This window comes from Pongo pygmaeus, chromosome 20 (genome assembly GCF_028885625.2).
Source record: "Pongo pygmaeus isolate AG05252 chromosome 20, NHGRI_mPonPyg2-v2.0_pri, whole genome shotgun sequence".
Taxonomy (NCBI): domain Eukaryota; kingdom Metazoa; phylum Chordata; class Mammalia; order Primates; family Hominidae; genus Pongo; species Pongo pygmaeus.
The window spans coordinates 59,621,793-59,647,527 of record NC_072393.2 but is presented as its reverse complement, the minus strand read 5'-3'; the positions used below and the strand labels follow the sequence as shown (position 1 = coordinate 59,647,527).

Genomic DNA, 25,735 nt, shown 5'->3' with positions numbered 1-25,735 from the left:
TGGGTGACAAAGTGACACCCTGTCTCAAAAAAGTAAAATAAAATAAAGAATAAAGTCAGCTGAAATGCAATAGAAATAATAAAGTTACTTTCTAGTATGAAGAGTTTGCCATATTTGTATGTGTCCCATTTTAAGTGTATTTGCAATGAATTGCTCTGCTATGAAGAACAGACACGTAATCACCTCCACAGTCTTCATAATCTATGAGCCAGGTACCACCATTATAAAGGCAAAGAGGACTCAAGCACAGAGAGATGACATGATTCATGTAAATTCACATCTCGATTGGGGTAGAATGTGATTAATCTTGTCTGTGCTGATTTCAGAGTGCATTAACCACCATACCCTACTGTCAAAGCTAGTTAGCAGAGTTCTTCCAACAATGAAGATATATATTTAATTTTTATACCTTGCCTTTATCTTTTACACAGGTGACATTCAATTGTATAATTTTGGTTTTGACCAGTTTCCATTGATGTGTAAAATATTACCCTAGAGGCTGATAGCAATTATAAATAAATCTTTAAAGACTTGATGAAATGTAGATACAGTGATTGGAGTATAAAATTACAGGAATCTGCCTCGTGACTAAATTAGATTTAAAATATTGACCCCATATCAGGACAGCCACACAGAGACTCACTTCCTTTTATGCCAAGAAAGTACGATGGCACCTACCACAGGAATTAATGGACATTCTGATATCATGTCCTAACTATGTAATGTGAAACACTAGAGGATCATAAAATAGAGTTGGGTAGAAATTAAATTATCACTATTTTCAGTTTATATACTCATCAATTAATGAGTTCATCAATTAAGTAAAACAGTATGTGTTGAGGTGAGATATGTAAAAGGTGTTAACATAGAACATATATGGAAAATTAAATTGGTAAGGCATGGACTCTTGTGCATTTGATAAATTGAAATGATAGATTTTGAGATTAAGATTACATTAATTGATTAATTAATTATTTATTTACTTGAGATGGAGTCTCACTCTGTCGCCAGGCTGGAGTGCAGTGGTGCAATCTCGGCTCACCACAACCTCCGACTCCCTGGTTTAAGTGATTCTCCTGTCTCAGCCTCCCAGTAGCTGGGATAACAGGCACGCATCACTACACCCAGCTAATTTCTGTATTTTTAGTAGAGACGGGGTTTCAACATGTTGGCCAGGATGGTCTCGATCTCCTGACCCTGTGATCTGCCTATCTCGGCCTCCCAAAGTGCTGCAATTACAGGCATGAGCCACCGCGCCCGGTCACATTTATTTATTTATTTTGAGACGGAGTCTTGCTCTATTGCCCAGGCTGGAGTCCAGTGGCATGGTCTTGGCTCACTGTAACCTCTGCCTCCTGGGTTCAAGCGATTCTCCAGGCTCAGTCTCCTGAGTAAATGGGACTACAGGCACATGCCACCATGTCCGGATAATTTTGTATTTTTAGTAGAGATGGGGTTTTGCCATGTTCTCCAGGCTGGTCTCAAACTCCTGACCTCAGGCGATCTGCTCACCTCAGTCTCCCAAAGTGGTGGGATTACAGGTGTGAGCCACCATGCCCAGCCTCGATGTAGCTTTTTAAAAATCCTTGTAGCTATCTCATTTAGGAATAAAATGGAAGGCAGGTTTGTCTGATGTGGTTCCCAGCTTGACTTTTCTCTCTGGCTTAGTAATTTTTATTTTCCATTCACAAGCTTGTGACAGACATAATGCTTTGACACACCAATATTGTTTTAAATAGATTTTTCCATAACAGTAAAGTCCAAGGGTCTGTCATGAGCTGGGTTAGGGGAGATGAGAAGATTCCCAGGAGACTCCTGGTCTCAAGCAATCCTCCCACCTCAGCCTCCCAAAGTGCCAGGACCACAGGTGCAATCCACTAACCCAGTGGAGTCTCCATCTCAAAAAAAAAAAAAAAACAACAACAAGAAATACAGAAATTAAGGTACTCTGGAATTACATCATTTGATTTTTTTTTTGAGATGAAAAGTCTCACATATTTATTACTGAACCCAGCCAACCAACACGTTCATAACAGATTCAGAGAGAAAAAAATATAGTCCCAATAAAACATGTCCAACTTTCCAGATAGTGGTGACATTTTCAGCTTGATATGGTAACATGATAGTGATGCTCAGATGGCATAAACATGTGCACCATCTCATGTGCAATTCCTTATAGACCCAGCTTCGTTCTTCTCCAATGTCTCCCTTTCGAGTTGTACCTGATTTTATTGCAAGTTTTCATCCAAATCCACTAGAGAATGGAACGATTTTGCTTTTGTTTCTTGGCCAGGAATCGCTTTATCCTGAAAGTCTTGTGAGAAGATCTGGTGAGAAGTGGAGTCAAGTAAACACCATGAGAGGGGAGAGGAAGAGAAGGGGCTTAACATTTATTTATTTATTTATTTTGAGAAATGTTTCGCTCTTGTTGCCCAGGCTGGAGTGCAATGGCGCCATCTTGGCCCACTGCAACCTCCGCCTCCCGGGTTCAAGCGATTCTCTGGCCTCAGCCTCTCAAGTAACTGGGATTATTGGTGCCTGCAACCATACCCAACTAATTTTTGTATTTTTAGTAGAGACGGGGTTTCACCATGTTAACCAGCCTGTCCTCCAACTCCTGAATACTATTTCTGCTGTTACCTGTCAGTTCTCCTCATTGAGTCAAGAACAAGATTTTTTTTTTTTTTTTTTTTGTAAAACTGATGTGGACTAGGTGCAGTGGCTCACACCTGTAATCCCAGCACTTTGGGAGGCTGAGGCAGGGGGATCCCGAGGTCAGGAGTTCAACACCAGTCTGGCCAATATGGTGAAACCCCGTCTCTACTAAAAATACAAAAATTAGCCAGGTGTGGTGGCATGAGCCTGTAGTCCCAGCTGCTATGGAGGCAGAGACAGGAGAATAGCTTGAGCCCAGGATTCAGAGGTTGTAGTGAGCCGGGATCGTGCCACTGCACTCCAGCCTGGGTGACAGATGGAGATACCATCTCAAAACAAACAAACAAAACAAAACAAAAACTAATGTGGATGGCCTGCCTGCTGCTCCATGCATCACCTTCAACATTGTCTCGTCCCAACTCAAAATGAGTTATCCATTTACAAACTGTTTATTTCTTTTGGGCATCATCTCCATAACCTTTTCATAAAGCATCAATGATTCCATTATTCCTCTACCCAAACTTTATTGTAAGTATTCTTTTTTTTGAGACAGTATCTCGCTACATCACCCTCGCTGGAGTGCAGTGGCATGATCACAGCTCACTGCAGCCTCGACCTCCCAGGCTCAAGCCATCCTCCCACCACAGACTCACAGCAGCCTGCCTTGCAGGCATTGCCACCATGACCAGCTAATTTTTGTATTTTTTGTAGAAAAGGCAGTTTCACCATGTTGCCAAGGCTGGTCTTGAATACCTGGACTCATATGACCCACCTGTCTCAGCCTCTGAAAGTGCTAGGATTATAGACCTGAGCCACTGCACCTGGTCTCCCTGTAAATTTGATGTTTCTTCTTGTTTCAATTTTAGCAGAATTTATATTGCTTTGATAGAGTCTGTTTTCAAACTCATGTCTTATCCTTCTGAGTGCCTTAAACAAGAGCCTGTTCAGACATGTTTTAACAGATTTGTACCAGTTTATTTTGTGCAAAAATTGTAAAATTCATGCACAATTTCCTCATAATATGTATTTTTCCATGAACTTCTTGAAGATCTCTTGTACTAGAAAACTGTATTCAAGAGAATATAAAAAGGATTGTAGATATTCAAGTGCCACTTATTTCTGGGATGCAAGGATGGTTCAACATATTCAAGCAAATCAATGTGATATACCACTGGAACACAATGATAGATGAAATCCACATCATTTTAATAGATGGAGAAAAAGCATTTCACAAAGTTCAAAATCCAGTCATCATAGAAATCCTAAACAAAATAGACAGAAAAGGAAATTTACCTCAACAATAGAAAGACCATCCATGAAATAACCAACAAATAAATAACCAAGCAGGGAAAATGGAATGCTTTTCCTATAGGATCTCACATGATGCAAGAATGCTCTCACCCCTTCTATTCAATGAACACTGCCTGTCCTAGCCAGAGCAATTAAATAGCAAAAGAAATCAAACTCATCCAAATCAGAAAGAAAGCAGTAAAATTATATTTGTTTGTAGATGACATGATCTTCTGTGTAGAAAATCACAGACTCAACCAAAATCGTACTGGAACTAACAAACATATTCAGTGGATTTGCACAATACAGTATCAGCACCAAAAATTAACTGAATTTCCATATTTTAACAATAAACAAGTTTAAAAGAAAATTTTAACACACTTCCATTTGCTGGAGAACTTAAAGTAAGAAATACTTAGGAATAAACGTAAAAAGGTGAGAAGTTTGTACCTTGAAATCAACAAAAATTGATCAAAATGATTAAAAACATATAAAGAGATAACAACCCATATTGATGGTTTGGAAAAATTAATATGTTAAATGATTATATAACCCAATGTAATTTAGATTCAATACGATACCCATAAAAATCCCTATCAGTTTTTGTTAAAGAAACAAAAAAACAGGCTGGGACAAGTGGCTCAGGTCTGTTGTCCAGGCTGATCTCAAACTCCTGACCTCAAGTGACCTACCCGCCTTGGCCTCCCAAAGCGCTGGGATTACAGGCGTGAGCCACGCCACACAGCCCAGTCCTCTTAACATAAACACTTTAATATCAATTAATGCTTGAACTCAACGTTAAGTCAACTCAAACTCAAGTCAATGCTGAACTGACTCTAATGTCAATTAATGCTTGACGGTTTGCTATATTCATCGCATTGGGAACAATTACCTGAAAAATGAATTTTCTGATATTCTGCAAGGAGTGAAGTTGGACTGAAGACCTTGCCACACTGATGACATCTGTAAGATTTCTGTCCAGTATGGATTCTCTGATGTCTAATGAGGTGAGAATGTGAAGTAAAGGCTTTGCCATGATCATCACACTTGTGAGGTTTCTCTCCTGTATGAGTTCTCCTATGTTTTGCAAAGGATGAAGCTCGACTGAAGACCTCGCCACAATCATGAGATTTGTAAGGTTTCTCTCCAGCATGAGTTCGCCAATGAACTGCAATGTATGAACGATGTCTGAAAAATTTGCCACAATTATTACATTTGTAAGATCTCTCTTCATTATGGCTTCTCCAGTGATTTACAATGGTTGTAGCGTTACTGAAGACGTTGTTAGAATCATTACGTTAGTGAAGTTTCCCTGCACTATGGATTGCCTGATGGTGAATAAGTGTTGACTGCCCACTAAAGGCTTTGGCACACTCATTACACTTGTAAGGTTTCCCTCCAGTGTGAACTCTAGGATGTTGTGCCAGGTGTGAATCACGTCCAAAAGCCTTGTCAAAAACTCTTATATTTTTATGGGTTCTCTCCAGTATGAATTCTCCTGTCTTTTGAGGCTTGATTTGCGATTATAAACTTTGTCACATTCTTCACATTTCTAAGTTTCTCTCCAGTATGAATTCTATGATGACGTGCAAGGTGTGCTTGTTGATTGAAAACCTCACCACAGTCATTAGACTTGTAAGGTTTCTCTCCAGTATGAATTGTTTTATGAATTGCAAGGACTGAATTGTGATGGAAGGGTTTTGCCACACTCATTACACTTGTAAGGTTTCTCTCCAGTATGAATTGTCTTATGAATTACAAGGACTGAATTGTGAGAGTAGGTCTTGCCACACTCATTACACTTGTAATGTTTCTCTCCAGTATGAGTTCTATGATGACGTGCAAGGTGTGCTTGCTGATTAAAAACCTTGCCACATTTATTACACTTGTAAGTGTTCTCTCCAGTATGAAGTCTATGATGTGCAAGCTTTGCTTTGCGATTAAAATCTTGCCACATTCATTACACTTGTAAGGTTTCTCTCCAGTATGATTTGCATTATGAATTACAAGGGCTGAATTTTGACTGAACATCTTGCCACACTCATTACACTTGTAAGATTTCTCTCTAGTATGAATTCTCCTATGACTTTCAAGGTTTGATTTGAATCTGAAAGCTTCATCACATTCTTCACATTTGTAAGGTTTCTCTCCAGCATGAGTTCACCCATGAGCTGCAAGGTATGAACGATGTCTGAAAAATTTGCCACATTTATCACACTTGTAAGATCTCTCTTTATTATGGATTCTCCAATGATTTGCAATAGTTGTAGCATTACTGAAGACGTGGTGACCATCATTACATTTGTAAAATTTCCCTCTGCCATGGATTGCTTGATGGTAAATAAGTGCTGACTATGAAAGGTTTTGCCATGCTCATTGTACTTCTAAGGTTTCTCTCCAGTATGATGTCTACGATGGCATGTGTTAACTCCTTACTGAAGGTCTTGCCACACTCATTACAATTCTAAGATTTATTTCCAGTATGAAGTCTATGATGGCGTGTAAGGCATGACTTCTGACTGAAGGTCTTGCCACATTCATAACACTTGTACGGTTTCTCTCCATTATGAATTCTCCTATGTCTTTCAAGGTTTGATTTGTATCTGAAAGTTTCATCACATTCTTCACATTTGTAAGGTTTCTCTCCAGTATGAAGTCTACAATGGCGTGTAAGGAATGATGTATGACTGAAGGTCTTGCCACACCTATTACAGCTGTAAGGTTTCTCACCAGTGTGAATTCTCCTATGTCTTTCAAGGTTTGATTTGAAACTGAAAGCTTCATCACATTCTTCACATTTGTAAGATTTCTCTCCACTATGAAATTTATGATGGTATACAATGGATGAGGTATGACTGAAGATCTTGCCACAATCATTACACTTGTAACATTTCTCTCCAGTGTGAATTTTCTGATGTATTTCAAGATTTTATTTGAAACTGTAAGCCTTGTCACATTCTTCACACTTGCAAGGTTTCTCTCCACTATGAAGTCTACAATGGCATGTAAGGGTTAACTGCTGATTGAAGGTCTTGCCACAATCATTACATTTGTAAAGTTTCTCTTCAGTATGAAGTCTATGATGGCATGTAAGGGATAACTCCTGACTGAAGGTCTTGCCACATTCATTACATTTGTACAGTTTCTCTCCATTATGAATTCTCCTATGTCTTTCAAGACTTGATTTGAAACGGAAAGCTTCATCACATTCTTCACACTTGTAAGGTTTCTCTCCAGTATGAAGTCTACGATGGCACGTAAGGGTTGACATATGACTGAAGGTCTTGCCACAATCATTACACTTGTATGGTTTCTCTCCAGTATGAGTTATCCTATGACTTTCAAGGTTTGATTTGAAACTGAAAGCTTTGTCACATTCTTCACATTCGTAAGGTTTCTTTCCAGTATGAATGCTACGATGGCATGCAAGGTATGACTTCTGACTAAAGGTCTTGCCACACTCATTACACTTGTGTGGTTTCTCTCCAGTATGAATTCTCCTATGTCTTTGAAGGGCTGAATTGTGTCTGAAAGCTTTGTCACATTCTTCACATTTGTAAGGTTTCTCTCCAGTATGAAGTCTATGATGATATGTAAGGGATGACATCTGACTGAAGGACTTGCCACACTCATTACACTTGTAAGGTTTCTCACCAGTGTGACATCTACGATGGCGTGCAAGATATCGTTTCCGAATAAAGACCTTGTCACATACATCACATTTATATTGTTTCTCTCCTAGATGAATTATCTGGTGTTTCCTTAAGAGTGAGCTATAATTAAAGGCTTTGCCACTCTCAATACATTGGAAAGATTTTTCTCTCATGTATACTTCCTGTCTTTGTGTGAGTAATGAATAATTCAGAAAATTATTCCCATAGTTATTAGATACATGGGTTTTGGGCCTAAAAGAAATTCTTTGGGCTGTTGAAACCGAGGAAGCATCATTGATAGACTTCTCAACTTGATTATTAATTTTCCCTTTGGGCTGAAATATGTGGAGTTCAGACAGATGCAAATGAAAGCTTGATCCAAGCTGATCTTTAATAGGCTTGTTTCCAGCATGACTTTGATCATATTGCTCTGTACTGCCCATCAATTTTTTGATTTTTGTCATGGGTGCTTCATGGCCATTTCTTTCATCTTCTTGCCACTGAAACTCTAAGTTATGAATATCTTTATCAATTTCCTGAAAGCAAAAGTCTCCAATGTGATGACGTTCATGTCTTTGCAATGTCCCTGTGTGGATCACTTCTCTATTGCCTTGTGCTGTTGATGAGAACTCCTTCATTGTGCATTTGGAAGAGATACCTACAAAATATAAACACTAATAGGTACACAAAAGACAATACTGATTTTAAACTTCCCAAACATGATCTTCAAAGTTTAGGAACAGAAAAGGGTAAGATTCTTTAACAAATAAAGGGCAATTACATGTGCTTCCAATTATTATTATGGAAGCTTATTTCCAATATCATGACAAAACACTGAAGGGCACAAACATGTGTAAGCCTAAAGTAAGGAGTATTTTTCCACTGTGACCCTAAAGTGTCTAACAGTTTGCAAAAGACATATCACTGTCACATCAATGAAAAGTATATATTCTTCATATTTACAGCATATTTACTGTATACAAATAAATACTAAAGGACCACACAATATACTATATTGGTAAATAATCCACAGCAAGCTCATGTAAGGATAACCAAAATCAATGGAAATTCTGTATTGTTAAATAATCATAGCACTGAGAAGATAAGAAAAGATTACAAAATTTAGCAAGGTGTGGTGGCCCATGTCTGTACTCCTAGCTACTCGCAAGGGTGAGGCACAAGAATTGCTTGAACCCAAGAGGCAGAGGTTGCAGTGAGCTGAGATCGAGATTGCACCACTGTACTTCAGCCTGGATGACAAAGTGAGACTCCATCTCAAAAAAAAACAAAAAAACAAAAAAACAAAAAAGCAATATTTTTCTGAATAACTGTCATAAAACTACCTATATCCATGCAGAAAAGGCATATTGTAACATTTAAAAAATTTTTTTTTATTTTTATATTTTTGAGACAATGTTTCACTGTGTCACAACAGGCTGGAGGGCAATGGCCTGATCTCAGCTCACTGCAACCTCCACCTTTTGGGTTCAAGCCATTCTCCTGTCTCAGCCTCCTGAGTACATGGGATTACAGGCACATGCCAGCATGCTTGGCTAATTTTTGTATTTTTAGTAGAGATAGGGTTTCATCATGTTGGCCAGGCTGGCCTTGAACTTTTGACCTCAAGTGATCCACCCGCCTCAGCCTCCCAAAGTCCTGGGATTGCAGGCGTGAGCCACAGCATCCAGTGGCACTTTGTGACATTAACTAGCAAACTGTGTCAGTTATATTGCATACCACATACCAAAAAGTTTTATGTAAAATCATAAAAATGAATTGGTAAAATACTGTAACCCATAAAACCAGCAAGCAAATCATAAGTACATTTATACAACCTGCAGAATTCTAAACAATTCCCTGTTAAGAAAAAAGGCACAACTTCTACTTACCACCAGCACACAATGTAAGAACTGAAATACATGTTAAGATCACTACCTTCTGATGTATGAGGTCAAAAAAATACGCAGCATTATAAAGAATAAGAATTCACTAACAGCTGGGTGCAGTGGTTCATGCCTGCAATTCCAGCACTTTGGGAGGCTGATGTGGGCAGACCATGAGGTCAGGAGTTCAAGAATAGCCTGGCCAACATGGTGAAACCCTCTCTACTAAAAATACCAAAAAATTAGCTGGGTGTGGTGGCGGGTGCCTGTAATCTCAGCTACTCAGAAGGCTGAGGCAAGAGAATCATTTGAACCCAGGAGGTAGAGGTTGTAGTGAGCCAAGGTCCCACCACTGCACTCCAGCCTGAGTGACAGGGTGAGACTTCGTCTGAAAGAAAAAAAAAAGAATTGACTAATAGTGTCAGAGGGTGCAATTATGATGCCACAACTACATTTATGAAACAGCCAGGCAATACAGCAATTCTATATATATATATGTATACATTGCTCTATGTATCTAGTTCACTATGCACAAAATATAAAACACAGAATGTGTACTGGGAAAATTTATAAACTGAGATCAGTGAAAACATTGTATAAAACAAATTGCACAATAAAAACAAACAATATGGTGCAGGCTCCCTGGTCTGAATGTTCTTATTGGCCAAAAGCCATGTTCAGAGTTCTTTTTCTCTAATAGGATGTTCCTGCAGATGGGGCCTTTGAGACAATTTGGTCATGGGTGTTGACTACTCGTGAATAGGGCTTGTGCTTTCATAAAAAGAGATATTAAAGAGCTCGTTTCCTGTTCCTCTTTCCCCCATGTCAGGACATGGCAGGAAGGTGGCTGGGCTAAACCATGAAGGATGCTCCCACCAGGAACCTATTTGGTTGGCACCTTGCTCTTGGATTTCCCACTTTCCAAATTCATGAGAGATAAATTTCTGTGTCTTAAGCCTCCCAGTTTAAGCTATTTCTTTTTTTGTTTGTTTTTGAGACCGCGTCACGCTGTATCACCCAGGCTGGAATGTAGTGGGATGATTCTCCTGCCTCAAGAGATTCTCCCGCCTCAGCCTGTGGTCTCACTTTGGTGCCCAGACTGGAGTGCAGTGGTGCAACCTTGGCTCACTACAACCCCCATCTCCTGGGTTCAAGTGATTCTCCTGCATCAGCCTCTCGAGTACTTGGGATAACAGCCATGTGCCACCACACCCAAGTAATTTTTGTACTTTTAGTAGAGACAGGGTTTCATCATGTTGGCCAGGCTGGTCTCAAACTCCTGAACTCAGGTGATCTGCCCCTCTCAGCCTCCCAAAGTGCTGGGATTACAGGTGTGAGCTACTACACCTGGCCAATTTCTTGTATTTAGTAGATACGAGGTTTCACCATGTTGGCCAGACTGGTCGCAAACTCCTGACTTCAAGTGATCTGCCCACCTTGGCATCCCATACTGCTGGGATTAAGGCATGACCCACCTCAGCTGGCCAGCCTAAGCTATGTCTGATGGGACAGTGAAATGACTGAGACAGGAAAAGGAGCATCTCATGATCAACATCACCGAAGGCTGACAAATCTAATGAAACAAAGGAAGTTTAGGGCCTGTACTATAAATCTTGCAATACTTGAAGCCAACTAATAGCAATAACATGTTTTAAAAACCTTGAGGCCGGCTGAGTGAGGTGGTTCACACCTGTAATCCCAGCACTTTGGGAGACTGAGGGAGGAGGATCACAAGGTCAGGAGATCGAGACCATCCTGGCTAACACGGTGAAACCCCATCTCTACAAAAAACAAAAATACAAAAAATTAGCCTGGTGTGGTGGCACACACCTGTAGTCCCAGCTACTTGGGAAACTGAGGCAGGAGAATCGCTTGAACCCAGGAGGCAGAGGTTGCAGTTAGCCAAGATTGCGCCACTGCACTCCAGCCTGAGTGACAGACCAAAACTCCATCTCAAAAAAAAAAAAAAAGAAAGAAATGAAAGAAGCCTAAAGAGTAACTCCAAACCACAAATATATATAAAATTCTCCAGTAAAGGTAAATAAAAAGACAGATAGGCTGGGCGCAGTGGTTCAAATGTGTAATTCCAGCAGATTAGGAGGCTGAGGTTGGCAGATCAACTGAGGGCGGGAGTTCGAGAACAGCCTGACGAAAAAGGAGAAATCCCGTGTCTATTAAAACACAAAATTAGCCAGGCATGGTGGCATATGCCTATAATCCCAGCTACTCGGGAAACTGAGGCAGGAGAATCGCTTGAACCCAGGATTTGGAGGTTGCAGTGACCCGAGATTGTGCCATTGCACTCTAGCATGGGTGACAAGAACAAAACTTCGTCTCATCAATCAATAAATAAATAGGCAAATAAAAGGACAGATACAGAAACTGGTATATGTGTCCCTTTTCTTCATAATTCAACATTTTTTCCTATTATTTAGAAGAAAAAAGCATGAAAAAACACTGTACATATATGTCAATGAAAATGCAGCATACACAGAAATAATTCCGACATAAATAGAGTTCTGGTGGAGAAAGAGAAGCTTTTGCATGTGGAATTGTTTTTTCTTTGAGACAGAGTCTCATTCTGTTGCCCAGGCTGGAGTGCATGACACAATCTCAGCTCACCACAACCTCCACCTCCAGGGTTCAAGTGACTCTCCTGCCTCTTGAGTAGCAGGGATTACAGACACCCACGACTGTGTCTGGCTAATTTTTGTATTTTTAGTAGAGATGGAGTTTCACCACGTTAGACAGGCTGGTTTTGAACTCCTGACCTCAGATGATTTGCCCACCTTGGCCTGCCAAAGTGCTGGGATTACAGGTGTGGGCCACTGGGGCACAAGTATTGTTTGAGCCCGAGATGTGGAGCCAGCTGTGGTGAGCCAAGATCGCACCACTCTGCTGCAGCCTTGGCGACAGAGTGAGACTTCGTCATAAACAAACAAAAAAATAAGAGTAAAAAAGAAAGGAGTCAAAGCATGTCTACACAAAAAAGCAATTAAACACAAAAAGTAGGAAATGAAGAATGAAGAACAAAAAAAAAAACCCTGAAAAAAACAACATAAGAACAAAATAACCAAAAAAAAAAAAAAAAAAAAAAAAAAAAAATTCGAGAAATACAGATAATATGTAACAAAAAGGCAATGGTAAGGTCTTCTGCATCAATAATATTTCAAATGCAAATATTTAACTCTACACTCAGAAGGCAAAGACTGGCTCAATCAACAGGAACCAACTACATGTTATCCACAGAAGACTCATATTAGCCCTAAGGACACACATATGCAAAAATTTTTAAAATAAAAGCCAATAGTTAGGTACGGGGATTGGCGTCTGTAATCCCAGCTTCTTGGGAGGCCGAGGAAGATGTTTTGAACCCAGGAGATCAAGACCAACTTCAACAACACAGCAAGAACCTGTCCCTAAAAAAAAAAAAAACTAAAAAAGTATCCTGGCATGGTGGCATGCACCTGTACAACTACCGGGGGAGGCTGAGGTGGGACAATCACTTGAGCCCAGGAATTCAAGATTGCAGTGAGCCATGATCACACCATTGCACTCCACCCTTGGGGACAGAGAGAGACACTCTATCTAAAAAAAGAGAAAACAGAAAGATACGCAAGGGCACATCCCCACTTCTGGAGGGAAGTTATCCTCACCCACGGAGACCAGGTTCCTATAATTCTCCACCATCACGTCCCTGTATAGCATCCTCTGAGTAGGGTCCAGGCATTTCCACTCCTCCTGAGAGAATTCTATGGCCACATCCCTGAATGTCAACAGACTCTGAAATTAAAACACATTTTAAGGAAATGGTCATGGGAGGAGTTCTTATCTTTACAGAAAATGAGAAGAGGAGAGAGGGGAAAGCATGGATTTAATTGCAGTGAATGTTTTGAAAAATCCGAGTAAGGGGTTTTTCACCGCATTTTGTCTTCCCAGTTGTGTTTTGTTATACTTTTCTTTTTTTGAGACAGAGTCTCACTCTGTCACTCAGGCTGGAGTGCAATGGCGTAGTCTCCACTCACTGCAACCTCCACCTCCCAGGATCAAGCGATTCTCCTGCCTTAGCCTCCTGAGTAGTTGAAATTACAGGCGCATGCCACCACACCAATTTAATTTTTGTATTTTTAGTAGAAACAGGGTTTCACCATATTGGCCAGGTTTGTCTCAAACTCCTGACCTCATGATCTGCCTGACTCAGTCTCTCAAAGTGCTGGAATTGGAGGCCCAATTCTGGGCCATGCCTGGCCCAGAAACTTTTATTGACACACCAAGTGACATTCAGTATCTAGATGAGACAGAGTATGAGTGATGTCTTCAGAGATTGCAACGTCCACAATGAAAGATCAGAAACCAAAATCCAGCCAGGCACGGTGGCACATGCCTGTTATCCCAGCTACCCGGGAGGGTGATGCAGGAGAATTGCTTGATCCCAGTAGGCAGAGGTTGCAATGATCCAAAATTGCACCAATCTGGCCAGGGCAACAGAGACTCCATCTCAAAAAAAAAAAAAAAAAAAATTAGCTGGGCATGGTGGCAGGCATCTGTGGTTCCAGCTACTTGGGAGCCTGATGTAGGAGGATGGCTTGAGCCTGAGGGTGGAAGTTGCAGTGAGCTAAGATCACGCCACTGTGCTCCAGCCTGGGCAACACAGTGAGAACCAGTCTCAAAATAAAAGAAAATACATGAAAACTAGGTTACTCAAAGTATGAAAATCCATCATATAGATATATTTGTCAACAAAATAACGAAACCTACACAGACTCACAAAAAACTAGATGTTAATACAAAGGGTGTTCATTTTCCCCAGATTTTCAAAATGTAAAAGTTGTTCAAAGTATATACATTTGTGTGTGTGTATATGTATATATATGTATATGTGTATGTGTATGTGTGTATATATATATATACAGGTTGTAAAAATATAAAATAGCAAGTTTTGTTTAACTGAAGAGGAATCTCATCTTGCTGGAAAAGGATACCTTGGCAGTTGGGGGCAGGGGGGAATCTTGTCAGATCTAAGAAAACAGGAAATGCCCCATCCTAGAGGAAGCAACCACTCTTTCAACTGCCTGACCTGGAGGAATCTTCAGATATCTGTAGGAATGCAGGCATGCACAGAAGCAACCACTATGACACTCTTTATACAGGGAAAAGTCACAAAGGACCCACATGTTGTCATTCAGACAATTTCCAATGTAGACGTCAAGAGTAAGCTAGCCATGTTTACTAACGTGAGAACATGTAAATTCACAAATAGCAGGATGAAATATCAAAATAAAATATTTCCTGGAACACAAAGAAGAAAACAACACACACTGGGGTCTGCTTGAGGGTGGAGGGTGGGAGGAAGGAGAGGAGCAGAAAAAATAACTATTAGGGGCTGAGCACAGAGGCTCACACCTGTAATCCCAGCTGTTTGGGAGGCCAAGGTGGGTGGATCATCTTAGGTCAGAAGTTCAAGATCAGCCTGGCTAACATGGTGAAACCCCATCTCTACTAAAAATACAAAAATTAGCCAGGTGTGGTAGAAGGCCCCAGTAATTTCAGCAACCCAGGAGCCTGAGGCAGGAGAATCGCTTGAGCTCAGGATGCAGAGATTGCAGTTGGGCTTAATACCAGAGTGATGAAATAATTTGTCCAACAAACCCCGATGACCCTAGTTTACCTATGTAACAAACCTGCATATGCAGCCACAAACCTAAAGTAAAAACATAAATATAAAACTTTTTTTTTTTTTTTGAGAAGAAGTCTTGCTGTATGCCCAGGCTGGAGTGCAGTGGCACAATCTCATCTCACTGCAACCTCCGCCTCCCAGGTTCAAGTGATTCTCTTGCCTCAGCCTCCTGAGTAGCTGGGATTACAGGCATGCACCACCACACCTGGGTAATTTTTGTAAAAAAAAAATTTTTGTAATTTACTGCAGAATTTTTTCTGAAGTCTCATAACGATGTAGAAATACATGAGTACTACCACACCTGACACCTGACACAGAACTGACAGCAGCAGCTCCCCAGTGAGGCTGGAAGGAGGGTGGAAGACATGACAGAGAAAAGAAGTTGCGTTATGGCAAAGGGTATAAGCTGCAGCTTTGCTTGGAGTTTTACCACAAAACAAATATATTCATCATGTGATGTTTAAATATAAAAATATATATTTAATAATAATTGATGGGGCTGGGCATGGTGGCTCATGCCTGTAATCTCAGCACTCCTGGAGGCTGAGGCAGGCAGATCACCTGAGGCTAAGAGTTTGAGACCAACCTGGCCAACATGGTGACAACCCGTCACTAATAAAAATACAACAAAATTAGCTGGGCATGGTGGTGCATGCCTATAATCTCAACTACTGGGGAGGCTGAAGCAGGAGAATCACTTGAACCCAGGAGGTGGAGGTTGCCATGAGCCAAGATCATGCCACTGCACTTTAGCCTGGGTGACAGAGCAAGACTTCTTATATTTAAAATATAATAATATCAGAATATAATAATAATAATAATTATAACAGATGGAATGAGAATATGGCTCCATCCTCTAGGATAAAAAGAAGTACTGCTCTCATATTTGAGAAAAGTTATAACAATTTTTACTGAAAACACCTGTTTCACAAGCCTCTCCACAGTAACCCCACAGTCTCCATGAGCTTAATATGCTACAAATGGATTAATGAATCTCCTGCTATTATTTAGTTCGATTTCCTATTCTTAAAGTAATGATGGAATCAAACATCTTGTATCATTCATGTCTGTGTATGAACTTTCCATTCTAATTAGTAAGATTTTTGGAGTCAGAAACACAGTAACTCACTCAGTTACCTAAAAATGTAGTATAAAATCAGGCAGAAAGCATTTCCCAATATTGGTCTCCTTTTCTGGAATTTACCACGTACTTCGTGCACATGAATACGTGACTTCTAGTGGCAGCTGCTGTAATCCTGGTCCACAGAGAGCTGACAGTGCATCCAGATGTGGCCCCTAAACAATCCCTGCTGCCCAACAGCACTGACACCATGGGACCCTCACCCCATCTCCATCCATGTCTGGGTGTGAGCCCTTCCCAGGACCATGCCCAGTGCAGCCTCTTCCCAAGTTCATGTCACTGGGTCACGAGAGATAAAATCTAAGCAAGATGAGAGGGACTGAGGGAAGGCATGGGTGAATGTGAGCAAACCTGTCAGGAAGGATGCTTCAGACTCAGAAGATTCCAAACTCCAAGGTCAGCATTTCTGAAAGAAAGGAGACAGAACAATCCACCAAGAATATCATCTCACCTGAGAAAGGGCCATCCCTGACTTCTTTGCTTTCCTCTTCCTCTTCCGGGTTTCTTCCTCACATACTAAGAGTTTTTAAAAGTCAATCCTGAATGTTAAAAATATGTTGTTTATTGCTCAGAATCAACACACAGCCTCCCTGTAACACAATGACACATACAAAGGAGACCTCACCCTGATGAAATACGGTCCCCTCTACTGCCCTCCACACCAGGTAAAATAAACTCCTACAGGAAAGCTCCTGCTCCCCTCCTGGGGAAGCCTACACACAGGCTGCAGCAGTGGGGAGCTGGGCTGGAACGAGCTCCTCTTCAGGGCACAGACCCAGACCTGACCAAACTCCATACAGAGGTTGGGTGCTGTGGCTCACAGCTGTCATCCCAGTACTGTGGGAGGCTGAGAGGGGTAGATCGCTTGAGCTCAGGAGTTTGAGACCAGCCTAGGCAACATGGTGAAACCCCATCTCTACAAAAATACAAAAACTTTGCCAGGCATAGTGGTGCATGTCTGTATGTCTGTGGTCCCAGCTACTTAGGAGGCTGAGGTGGGAGAATCACTTGAGCTCAGGAGTTCGAGACCAGCCTGGCCAACACAGCGAAACCCTGCCTTTACTAAAAATACAAAAATTGAGCTGGTTGCAGTGGCTCACACCTGTAATACCAGCACTCTGGAAGGCCGAGACGGGCGGATTACTTGAGGTCAGAAGTTTGAGGCCAGCATGGTCAACATGGGGAAACCCTGTCTCTATTAAAAATACAAAAAGTAACAGGGCTTGGTAGGTGTCTGTAATCCCAGCTACTCAGGAGGCTGAGGCAAGAGAATCGCTTGAATCCTGGAGGTGGCAGTTGCAGTGAGCCGAGATCATGACACTGCACTCCAGCCTGGGTGACAGAATGAGACTCAAAACTAAACTAAACTAAAAATAAAATACAATAATTAGCCGAGTGTGGTGGCACACACCTGTAATATCAGCTAATTGGGAGGCTGAGAAACAAGAATCGCTTGAACCCAGGAGATGTAGGTTGCAGTGAGCCAAGATCATGAGACTGCACTCACAGCCTGTGCGACAGAGTGAGACTCTGTCAAAAAAAAAAAAAAAGCGTTTCTGATGTGATTAATGCAGAGATAATAAAGCCTGAGTAACGTGATAGAGACTGATGGGCAGAGGGAACTTCAGATGGGGGTGGGAGGGCATGGGAGACAGCTCTGAGCCTAGACCTGAACACAGAGGAAAGGGACAGGGCTGTCATCATTTAGGTACATAGGGTAAGAGCAGGGACAACGACCTGAGACAGGAAAGGTTCTGATGTTTGGGAAAAGTGAAAAGCAAATGTGACTGGGGAAGAGGGAGTCAGGAGATGAGGGCAAGCTCCCAGGAGGAGGCTGGACACTGGCAGGGGCCCTGGAAACAGGGCTGTGGAGCCACAGTGAGGAGTGGGGCTTTTGTCCTGGGGAACACGGGAAGCCAGTGGAGGGTTCCCTGCCAGGGACTGACATGACCTGCTCTACATCTAGCTGTGATATCCTAATACAGAGAAAGGCCCCAAAGATAGTCTCTGTGTCTGAGTCTGCAACTCTGTTTCTTCTATTCTTCTGTGTTTTATTATTATTTTTTCATTTTTGGGGTACTGTATCCCATTTAAAATTCTAATTACAACTGGGCACTCCCCTCTCCCAGAAGAAAAGCCATGCCCAGACACAGACTCTATTTTGCCAACCATTTCAGGGTCCAGGGTCACTTGGGTTGAGCTTTTCTGGTCTAGCCCCTCATCTCCAAGTTGCAGGAAGCCTCACTGGGGTCAGAGTGGGGAAATTTTCACCAAGTTACCCTGAGAAGGTCTGAGATGAGTGAGAAGGTGTGCCTGAATTCTTTTTAATTTTTTTTTTTTGACATGGAGTCTCGCTCTGTCTCCCAGGCTGGAGAGCAGTGGTGGGATCTCAGCTCAGTGCTAACTCCACTTCCCGTGTTCACACCATTCTCCTGCCTCAGCCTTTTGAGTAGCTGGGACTACAGGCATCCGCCACCACGTCTGGCTAATTTTTTGTATTTTTAGTAGAGAAGGGGTTTCACCAGGTTAGCCAGGATAATCTCGATCTCCTGACCTCCTGATCTGCCCGCCTTAGCCTCTCAAAGTGCTAGGATTACAGGCGTGAGCCACCACACCCGGCTGCCTGAATTATTACATGGGGGCCTGGAAGAGCTAATGGAAGTGTTGGTCTTTATCACCCCTATCCTTGAAAATTAGAGAAGCATCTTTCACATATCTGGGCTAAAGAAACTTCTTTTGCAAGGTTCTGTTGCCTTTGATCCCCGACAGTTAATTCTTCCTTACAAGAAAATTACAGTAACATTTATAAAATGCAGAAGTGTGAACCCACAGCTACTGACCTTACAAACAGTGAAAAGAAGGTCAGCTGTAGAATTAAGACATAAGCAAATTGTTTCCATCAAGAATACATGGGTGGCCAGGAGCAATGGATCATGCTTGTAATCCCAGTACTTTAGGAGGTCGAGGCAGGTGGATCACCTGAGTTCAGGAGTTTGAGACCAACCTGGCCAACATGGTGAAACCCCATCTCTATTAAAAATACAAAAAATTAGCTGGGCATGGTGGTGGGTGCATGAGAGGCTGAGGCAGGAGAATTGCTTGAACCCAGGAGGCAGAGATTGCAGTGAGCTGAGATCATGCCATTGCACTCCAGTCTGGGCAACAAGAGCAAAACTCTACCTCAGAAAAAAAAAAGTATACATGGATGCTTTCAGAAAAGCATTACATGCCAGTCCAGCCCATCTTTCAACATTAGTCCAGAGTGGACCAGAGGGGCCTTGAGGGAAACATGCATTTAATAGCTCACAGGCTTTAAGAATAGCCATGCTGTAGTGGGATTGATAAGGAATCAGAGAGACCAATGGGGTTGAGGAGGATTTATTATTATTTAGGTGCACCAACCCAGTCAGTTTAACATTCAAGGGACTGAGCCCTGAACAAAGAGCTAAGTTACCTTTTCAGCATTTCATGGGGTGGGGGGAGATCTGTGCAGGGGGAAGCCTATTACAGAAGAGAAAAACAAAGACAGTTATTTAATTGAGACATGCATTACATCATTTCTTACTTTTCAAGGAAAAACATGTTTTACGACTTGAGTTTATCTGTGTAGTGACCTTTCACCTGCACAGCTAGAGAAACAGCATCTTCACAATGCCCAGGAAAAGAGGAGAGATAAGGCTCACTAGCCACAGAAAAACAGGCAGTTAATTTTTAAGGGACTCCAGCTCTTTCTCTTTCTCAGGGGCAATTGGGTTTTCTTACATACAACTGAGTTTCTGCTTACACATTTTTAAATTTCATTTAATTCCTGTTTCAATGCAAGAAGTGCATAATTGAGTACAAGGAAGAATCTCTGTAAGTATGAAAGATCCAGCACACCCCTTTAAACATGGAAACTCTGTTTAGGTTAAAAAGCAGAATCCAACTTCTCTAGGACCCATATAGGATGGGCCCTATATTGTAACCCTGTCCATTCCACTGCTGTTTTAACTTGCAGGAATCATGCCTTAGATCCACCACAGTTAGCTGAAACCAGCAGCTCAGGACAAGTGGGCCAGCCAGCAAGACCCAGATCATCCAACTTGGCTGATCCTGAGATAAGACCAAGCTGCTGCTGAGGATGACAGCCCTGCTCTGGTCACTCCGGATGCTGACCAGTCTACGCACAGCTGAAGCTCGAGGAGACAAGTCCTGCTCTAGTCACAAACCAGAAGCTGACTAGTCTATGCATGGCTGAAGCTTGAGGACTCATCAAGCAAGTAAATGTGGTTAGAAATCTTATGGCGGGTAGTTTTCCTTGTAATACTAACTGTTTTATTATTGTTCTGTCGTTGTGCTCAACCTCCTCCCCCAGGCAAGGCCCTCTTCTGTCCTTGCTGGATATGAATATGCTGTACATTGTTTTGCTGTTGTTACCCCCCTTCACCATGTTAGAAGAAGCACCTATAGAAACGCGTCCCCACTGTACACATACTACCTGGTCAGGGAACAGGATAACTAAGACTCTATTGCACCATACTTATTATGAGTACAAAGACTTGCTTAAGAACTTGTACTTATAAAGGCTAGGCACGGTGGCTCATGCCTGTAATCCCAGCACTTTGGGAGGCGGAGGCGGGTGGACTGCCTGAGGTCAGGAGTTCGAGACCAGCCTCACCAACATGAAGAAACACTGTCTCTACTAAAAATACAAAATTAGCCAGGCATGGTGGCACATACCTGTAATCCCAGCTATTTTGGAGGCTGAGGCAGGAGGATCACTTGAACCTGGGAGGTGGAGGTTGTGGTGAGCCAAGATTGTGCCATTGCACTCCAGCCTGGGCAATAAGAGAGAAATTCCAGCTCAAAAAAAAAAAAAAAAAAGAAATTGTACTTAGACAATCTACTCAATTTGTGACCAAGAAAATAACCAACCTTATGTATCTTATAACTCCAAGTTTTCACCTGGTGAATAGTTTAAAATTTGTGCAAGGTCAAAAGAAAGTTCCCGCTTAAACCAAATCAAGGTCCTTCCCTTTTACCGATGGCCTATTTCTCTGTATTTTGATGCTTGTCAAGCAGCAGACCTAGACTCATCTGTCTGTAGTAACCTACCTATACAAAGATACTATAGAAATGACTACAAATAAGTATGCATGCCACCTTGTCCCTCTGAGACCCCAGAAAAAGATTCTCAGTATTGCATATCGTGGTACCCCAGCACACAACAAAGGACAATTATGCTTACCAAAATGCTGGTAAAACCAGATTGTGAAACAAAAATCTGTCATCCTGTAAATTTCACCATTCTAAAGCCAGACTTACCCGTATGGACTGCAGGTTACCCTATACATGTCTCCACACACACCTACCCAGCAACCTACCTATATGTTGTCAAAAAAGGGACCCCGACACTTCTGGCCCAGCAACAATTCCAAATCTTTAAATTATTCTATAAGCAGGTAGACCAGAAGTTACCAGAGCCTCCTCCTTTAGCTAAAAACCTGTTTGCCCAGCTGGCTGAAAACATTGCAGGCAGCTTAAGCATTTCCTCATGTTATGTTTGTAGAAGGACTAACATAGGAGACCACTGGCCTTAAGAAGCAAAAGTGTTAATGCCACAAGATAATTTAACTCTAACTGACTCTTCCCCCAAATGAATGCCCACAAGTTCAAGCGCCTAGCTCTTAAAAACTTCTATTATCAGGAGATACTGGGTTGTTCACTAAGGAAAAGCTTTTACAGAGTCACTAGAAGAATTAACTTGTTTAAGACAGCAATATTATAATAAAACACTAAAGAAAACTTTGTGGCAAGGCAAAGATGACTCCAGATCACCTCATCCAAACCCATTCTCCCGTTTCTCTTCTCTAAACCACACCTAGTATCAACTTGAAGCTCCAAATACCTGGCAAGTACTCTCTGGTCTCTATGAGATCTGTGCGCCACAGGCCTACTGACAGTTGCCAGGAAAAAGGACAAGGGCTTGTGTACTTGAAACAATTAGACCATGTTTCTTCTTACTCCCACTGCAAGAGGGAGAAACTTGAAGGTATCCTGTCTACAATAAAATCAAAGAAAAAAACAAAAGACATATAGACATAAGAAAAGACATAAAAATAGAAGATTAGAAAGACACAGATTGGCCCCCTGAAAGACTAATTCGGTACTCTAGGACAGCCACCTGGGCACAAGATAAGTCATAAAGGTATCGCACCCTGATTTACACGCTTAACCACATCATAAATTTGCAAGCAGTACTTGAAATCATCACTAATGAAACTGGCCCAGTAAGCCAAGAAAATGAGAAATGCCATCCACCAAAATAGATTAGCTTTAGACACCTCCTAGCCCAGGAAGCAGGAGTATGTAGAAAGTGTAATCTAACTAATTGCTGCCTAGAAATTGATGACAATAGGAAGGCTATTAAAGAAATAACTGTAAGAATGAAAAAATTAGCCCATGTTCCAGTCCAGACTTAGACAAAATAGACTCCTGATTCCGTCTTTAGAGGCTGGTTTTCCTCCTTCAGCAGATTCAAAACCTTAGTAGGAGTAGTTCTAGAAATACTAAGAATTGGTTTAATACTCCCTTGCCTCTCACCACTCCTTGTTAAGAAACATTCAATCAACTATAGAAGCAATTGTGACCAGGCAGACTAGCACTCAGCTAATAGCTCCATATAAATATCAGCCTGTGCCTAAAGAAGAAAACCTGCTCTTTCATGAAGAATCCAGTAATAGTGGTGCTTTCTATTAAAATCTTGATTATAAAAAGCATCTAAGGGAAGAAACTGAAGCAGAAATAAAAAAAAAAAAAATGCATTCATTCACTCCAAGAATAGTAACAGGCAAGGCAAAGGTTAAACAGAAAAGAGGAAGTTCACCCCCACCTCCAGAACAAGGGTGAAGCAAAAAAAAAAAAAGACAAATGTGTGTATTTAGCCGTTCTTGTTTTTCTTTCAATGCAGCTACAAGGCCACCAGCTATGGAAGGACACAAGTTATGCTATGCTGTAGATTACGTGACCTATTATTATATGATTAACTGCTTTTACTCTGCTTCTGAAAGCAAAAAAACCCACTCTGTGTTTGTTGAAATGCTCAGCTTTTTAGATGTAAATCCACTGAGCCAGTGCATATCTTAAATAAACATCCTCCTGTCTCCCCCATATCAGTCTCTCTAGTCCTCAGTTTCCCGCAACACCATCTCTGTGCCTCCTCTGCTCTCCCCGTTAAATTCTCTCTTCCCTGTTATACCCCTGTCCCCACTCTCTGGCAGCCTAGATCCCCAGGTGTCCTCCCTGCTGTGGTTCTCCCTCTGTTCTCTTTGCCACCAGCACCACTCTGCTGTCTGTCCTGGCTCCAAATCCCTCCTCCTCTCCCTCACTCTGATGAGCCTCCCTCTTTGCTGTCCCTCTCCCTACCTTGCTGTCCTTCATCTCTCTGTACATCTAGCTTTTCTCTACATTTCTCCAGTTGCTTTTCTCCTCCTGCTTTATCTTTTTTTTTTTTTTTCCAGTTTTGCTGTCTCTTGGCAAATCCCTCACCATCCTGTACTTTGCCATCTGTTATGGGCCTTTCTCATTCTTCTTTTCTCTGTCTCAGGTTTTCTACTGCTGTCAGTCTCCTTATCCCTTTCGCCCACACAATCACAGGAGGGTTTGGAGTAAGACGCCTGCACCCTGGAAGAGCCCATTTTCCAGGGGCTGGAGCTAAGGAGGCAAGAACACCCCGTGTCACAGAACAGGCCCCGGGCACCCCCCTAACGCAGGCTCAGGGCAAGCTGTGGCTGCGGATGGGAGACCTGGGGAGCAGCAGGGCCCGGCACGAGGAGGGACGTGGGGGGCGACGGCGCCTTAAGACAAGGGTGGGGTTTGTAGGATCCCAGGACCGGGCAGAGAACTCGGCCTCCCTGGGACTGGGGCTGCGGCGCTGCGCTCCAGCGGCCGACGAGGGAGAGGCTGGGAGGCGCCCAGGGCGGGAATTCACCTCTCGGGTGAGGACTTTAAAAAGCGCGGGGCGGGAGGAGTCAGAAAAGGGTTTAGAGCAGGAAAACTATGCCACAGAAAGTGTATACATTGCCCTATAGCAGAAAGATTCGGAACGGGACCAGCCTCAGGGAGACTTTAAACCCAAAAGGAAGTGACCCCCGGGCTCTCACGGGGACGTCTCAATTTGCTCTGGGCGAAGGAAGACGGGCGAGAATTTCCAGGTCTGTAGGGACCCCACGTCCCAGGGACAGAAGCGCCGGGGACCTGGGAAGAGCAGACTGCATACAAGATGGAGCGAAACTCACGCGCCGCGGTGGGACCTTCACTCCACGCGATCTGCTTCCGGGTTTGCGCGCCTCTGAGGGGGGAAGGACAGAAGCCAGGCCTGGGCGGGACCTGCGAGGAGGTGGGCGGGGCCTGGGCCAGGTAGGGGTAGAGGCGGAGAGACCTTGCCCTTTAGTACCGGAAGAGGGCGGGGCTGGGGCGGGATCTGTGCGCCTCTCAGCCTCCCTCCCACCGCCTCTGTTTTCGGGTTTTGGAGGCGAGATGGCCAGGAAGGCCGAGCCATGATTCAAAAGCCCTGGAATTGTCTGAAACGGGGATGCAAAGTAGAATGTGAAATGCAAATCCCTGCTTGGGCAGAACTTAACGATTTCATGCTGACGGCCCAGAGAATGGAATAGAAATCCTCTCCCTTTCTATTCTCCATTCACTCCGGAGGGAGAGTCCACCCTTTGCTCAGCTGCAGAGACTTCCCTAAAGCCACCGCCTGGGATGCTGGATGGAGTGCTCCGGCCAGCGAGGAGGTCACCACCTGCTGGATAAACACAGCAAGGATGCGGGTGCGGGGGCGGGAGCCTGAGGTCACAGCTACTCAGGAAGCAGCGGTGGGAGGATCGCTGAACCTGGGGGTCCAGGCCAGCCTGGGCGACAAAGTAACACCCCCTCTTGCAGGGCTCCCTTCCTCGTTTCTCTCTTTCTCTCTTTATTTTTCGTTGTTTTTTAATGTTTTAAAATAAGAGTTTGATTGTGTGAGATAGGGATCCAACATTGTTCTTTTCCATGTGGATATCCAGTTAGTTGTCCATTCCACATTTGTGGAAGAGATCTATTACTTTCTTTTATGTATTTACTTATTTGTTTTCTTTTGAGACAGAGTATTTCTCTGTGGTTCAGGCTGCAGTGCAGTGGTGGGATCTCGACTCACTGCAGCCTCTGCTTCCTGGGTTCAAGTGATTTGCCTGCCTCAGCCTGAAGGGGGTCTGCCCCTCCATACCTGTGGGTATTTCTCATCAGGTGGAGATGAGAGACTGAGAAAATAAATAAGACACAGAGACACAGCATAGAGCATAGAGACTAACAATGGACAGCATAGAGAAACAGCACAGTATAGAGAAACAGCAGTGGGCCCAGGTGACCGGAGCTCAGTGTGCGAGGCCCCACACCAGTGCTGAGTTCCCTCGGT

The 25,735-nt window shown here is 42.7% G+C and overlaps 2 protein-coding genes and 1 pseudogene across 2 annotated transcripts in view; all 3 read right to left on the bottom strand.

Annotated features, from left to right (window-relative positions):
- The window catches only part of LOC129020866 (zinc finger protein 765-like), a 43,119-nt gene extending 29,859 nt beyond the window's left edge, over positions 1-13,260 (bottom strand). Inside the window, 1 exon segment of the mRNA XM_063658405.1 lies at positions 13,138-13,260. The gene's annotated coding sequence lies outside the window, so the exon portion shown is untranslated.
- Positions 1,865-2,657, bottom strand: LOC134738804 (large ribosomal subunit protein eL39-like; annotated as a pseudogene).
- LOC129020876 (zinc finger protein 813-like) lies at positions 3,840-21,088 on the bottom strand. Its single transcript, XM_054465769.2, is given in 8 exon segments — positions 3,840-5,406; positions 5,655-5,892; positions 5,895-6,317; positions 6,382-8,256; positions 13,138-13,264; positions 16,751-16,838; positions 19,754-19,800; positions 21,019-21,088. Coding segments are annotated over 6 exon segments (3,297 nt in total). The 5' UTR covers positions 16,766-16,838; positions 19,754-19,800; positions 21,019-21,088; the 3' UTR covers positions 3,840-4,787.
- Between the last annotated feature and the right edge of the window lie 4,647 nt (positions 21,089-25,735).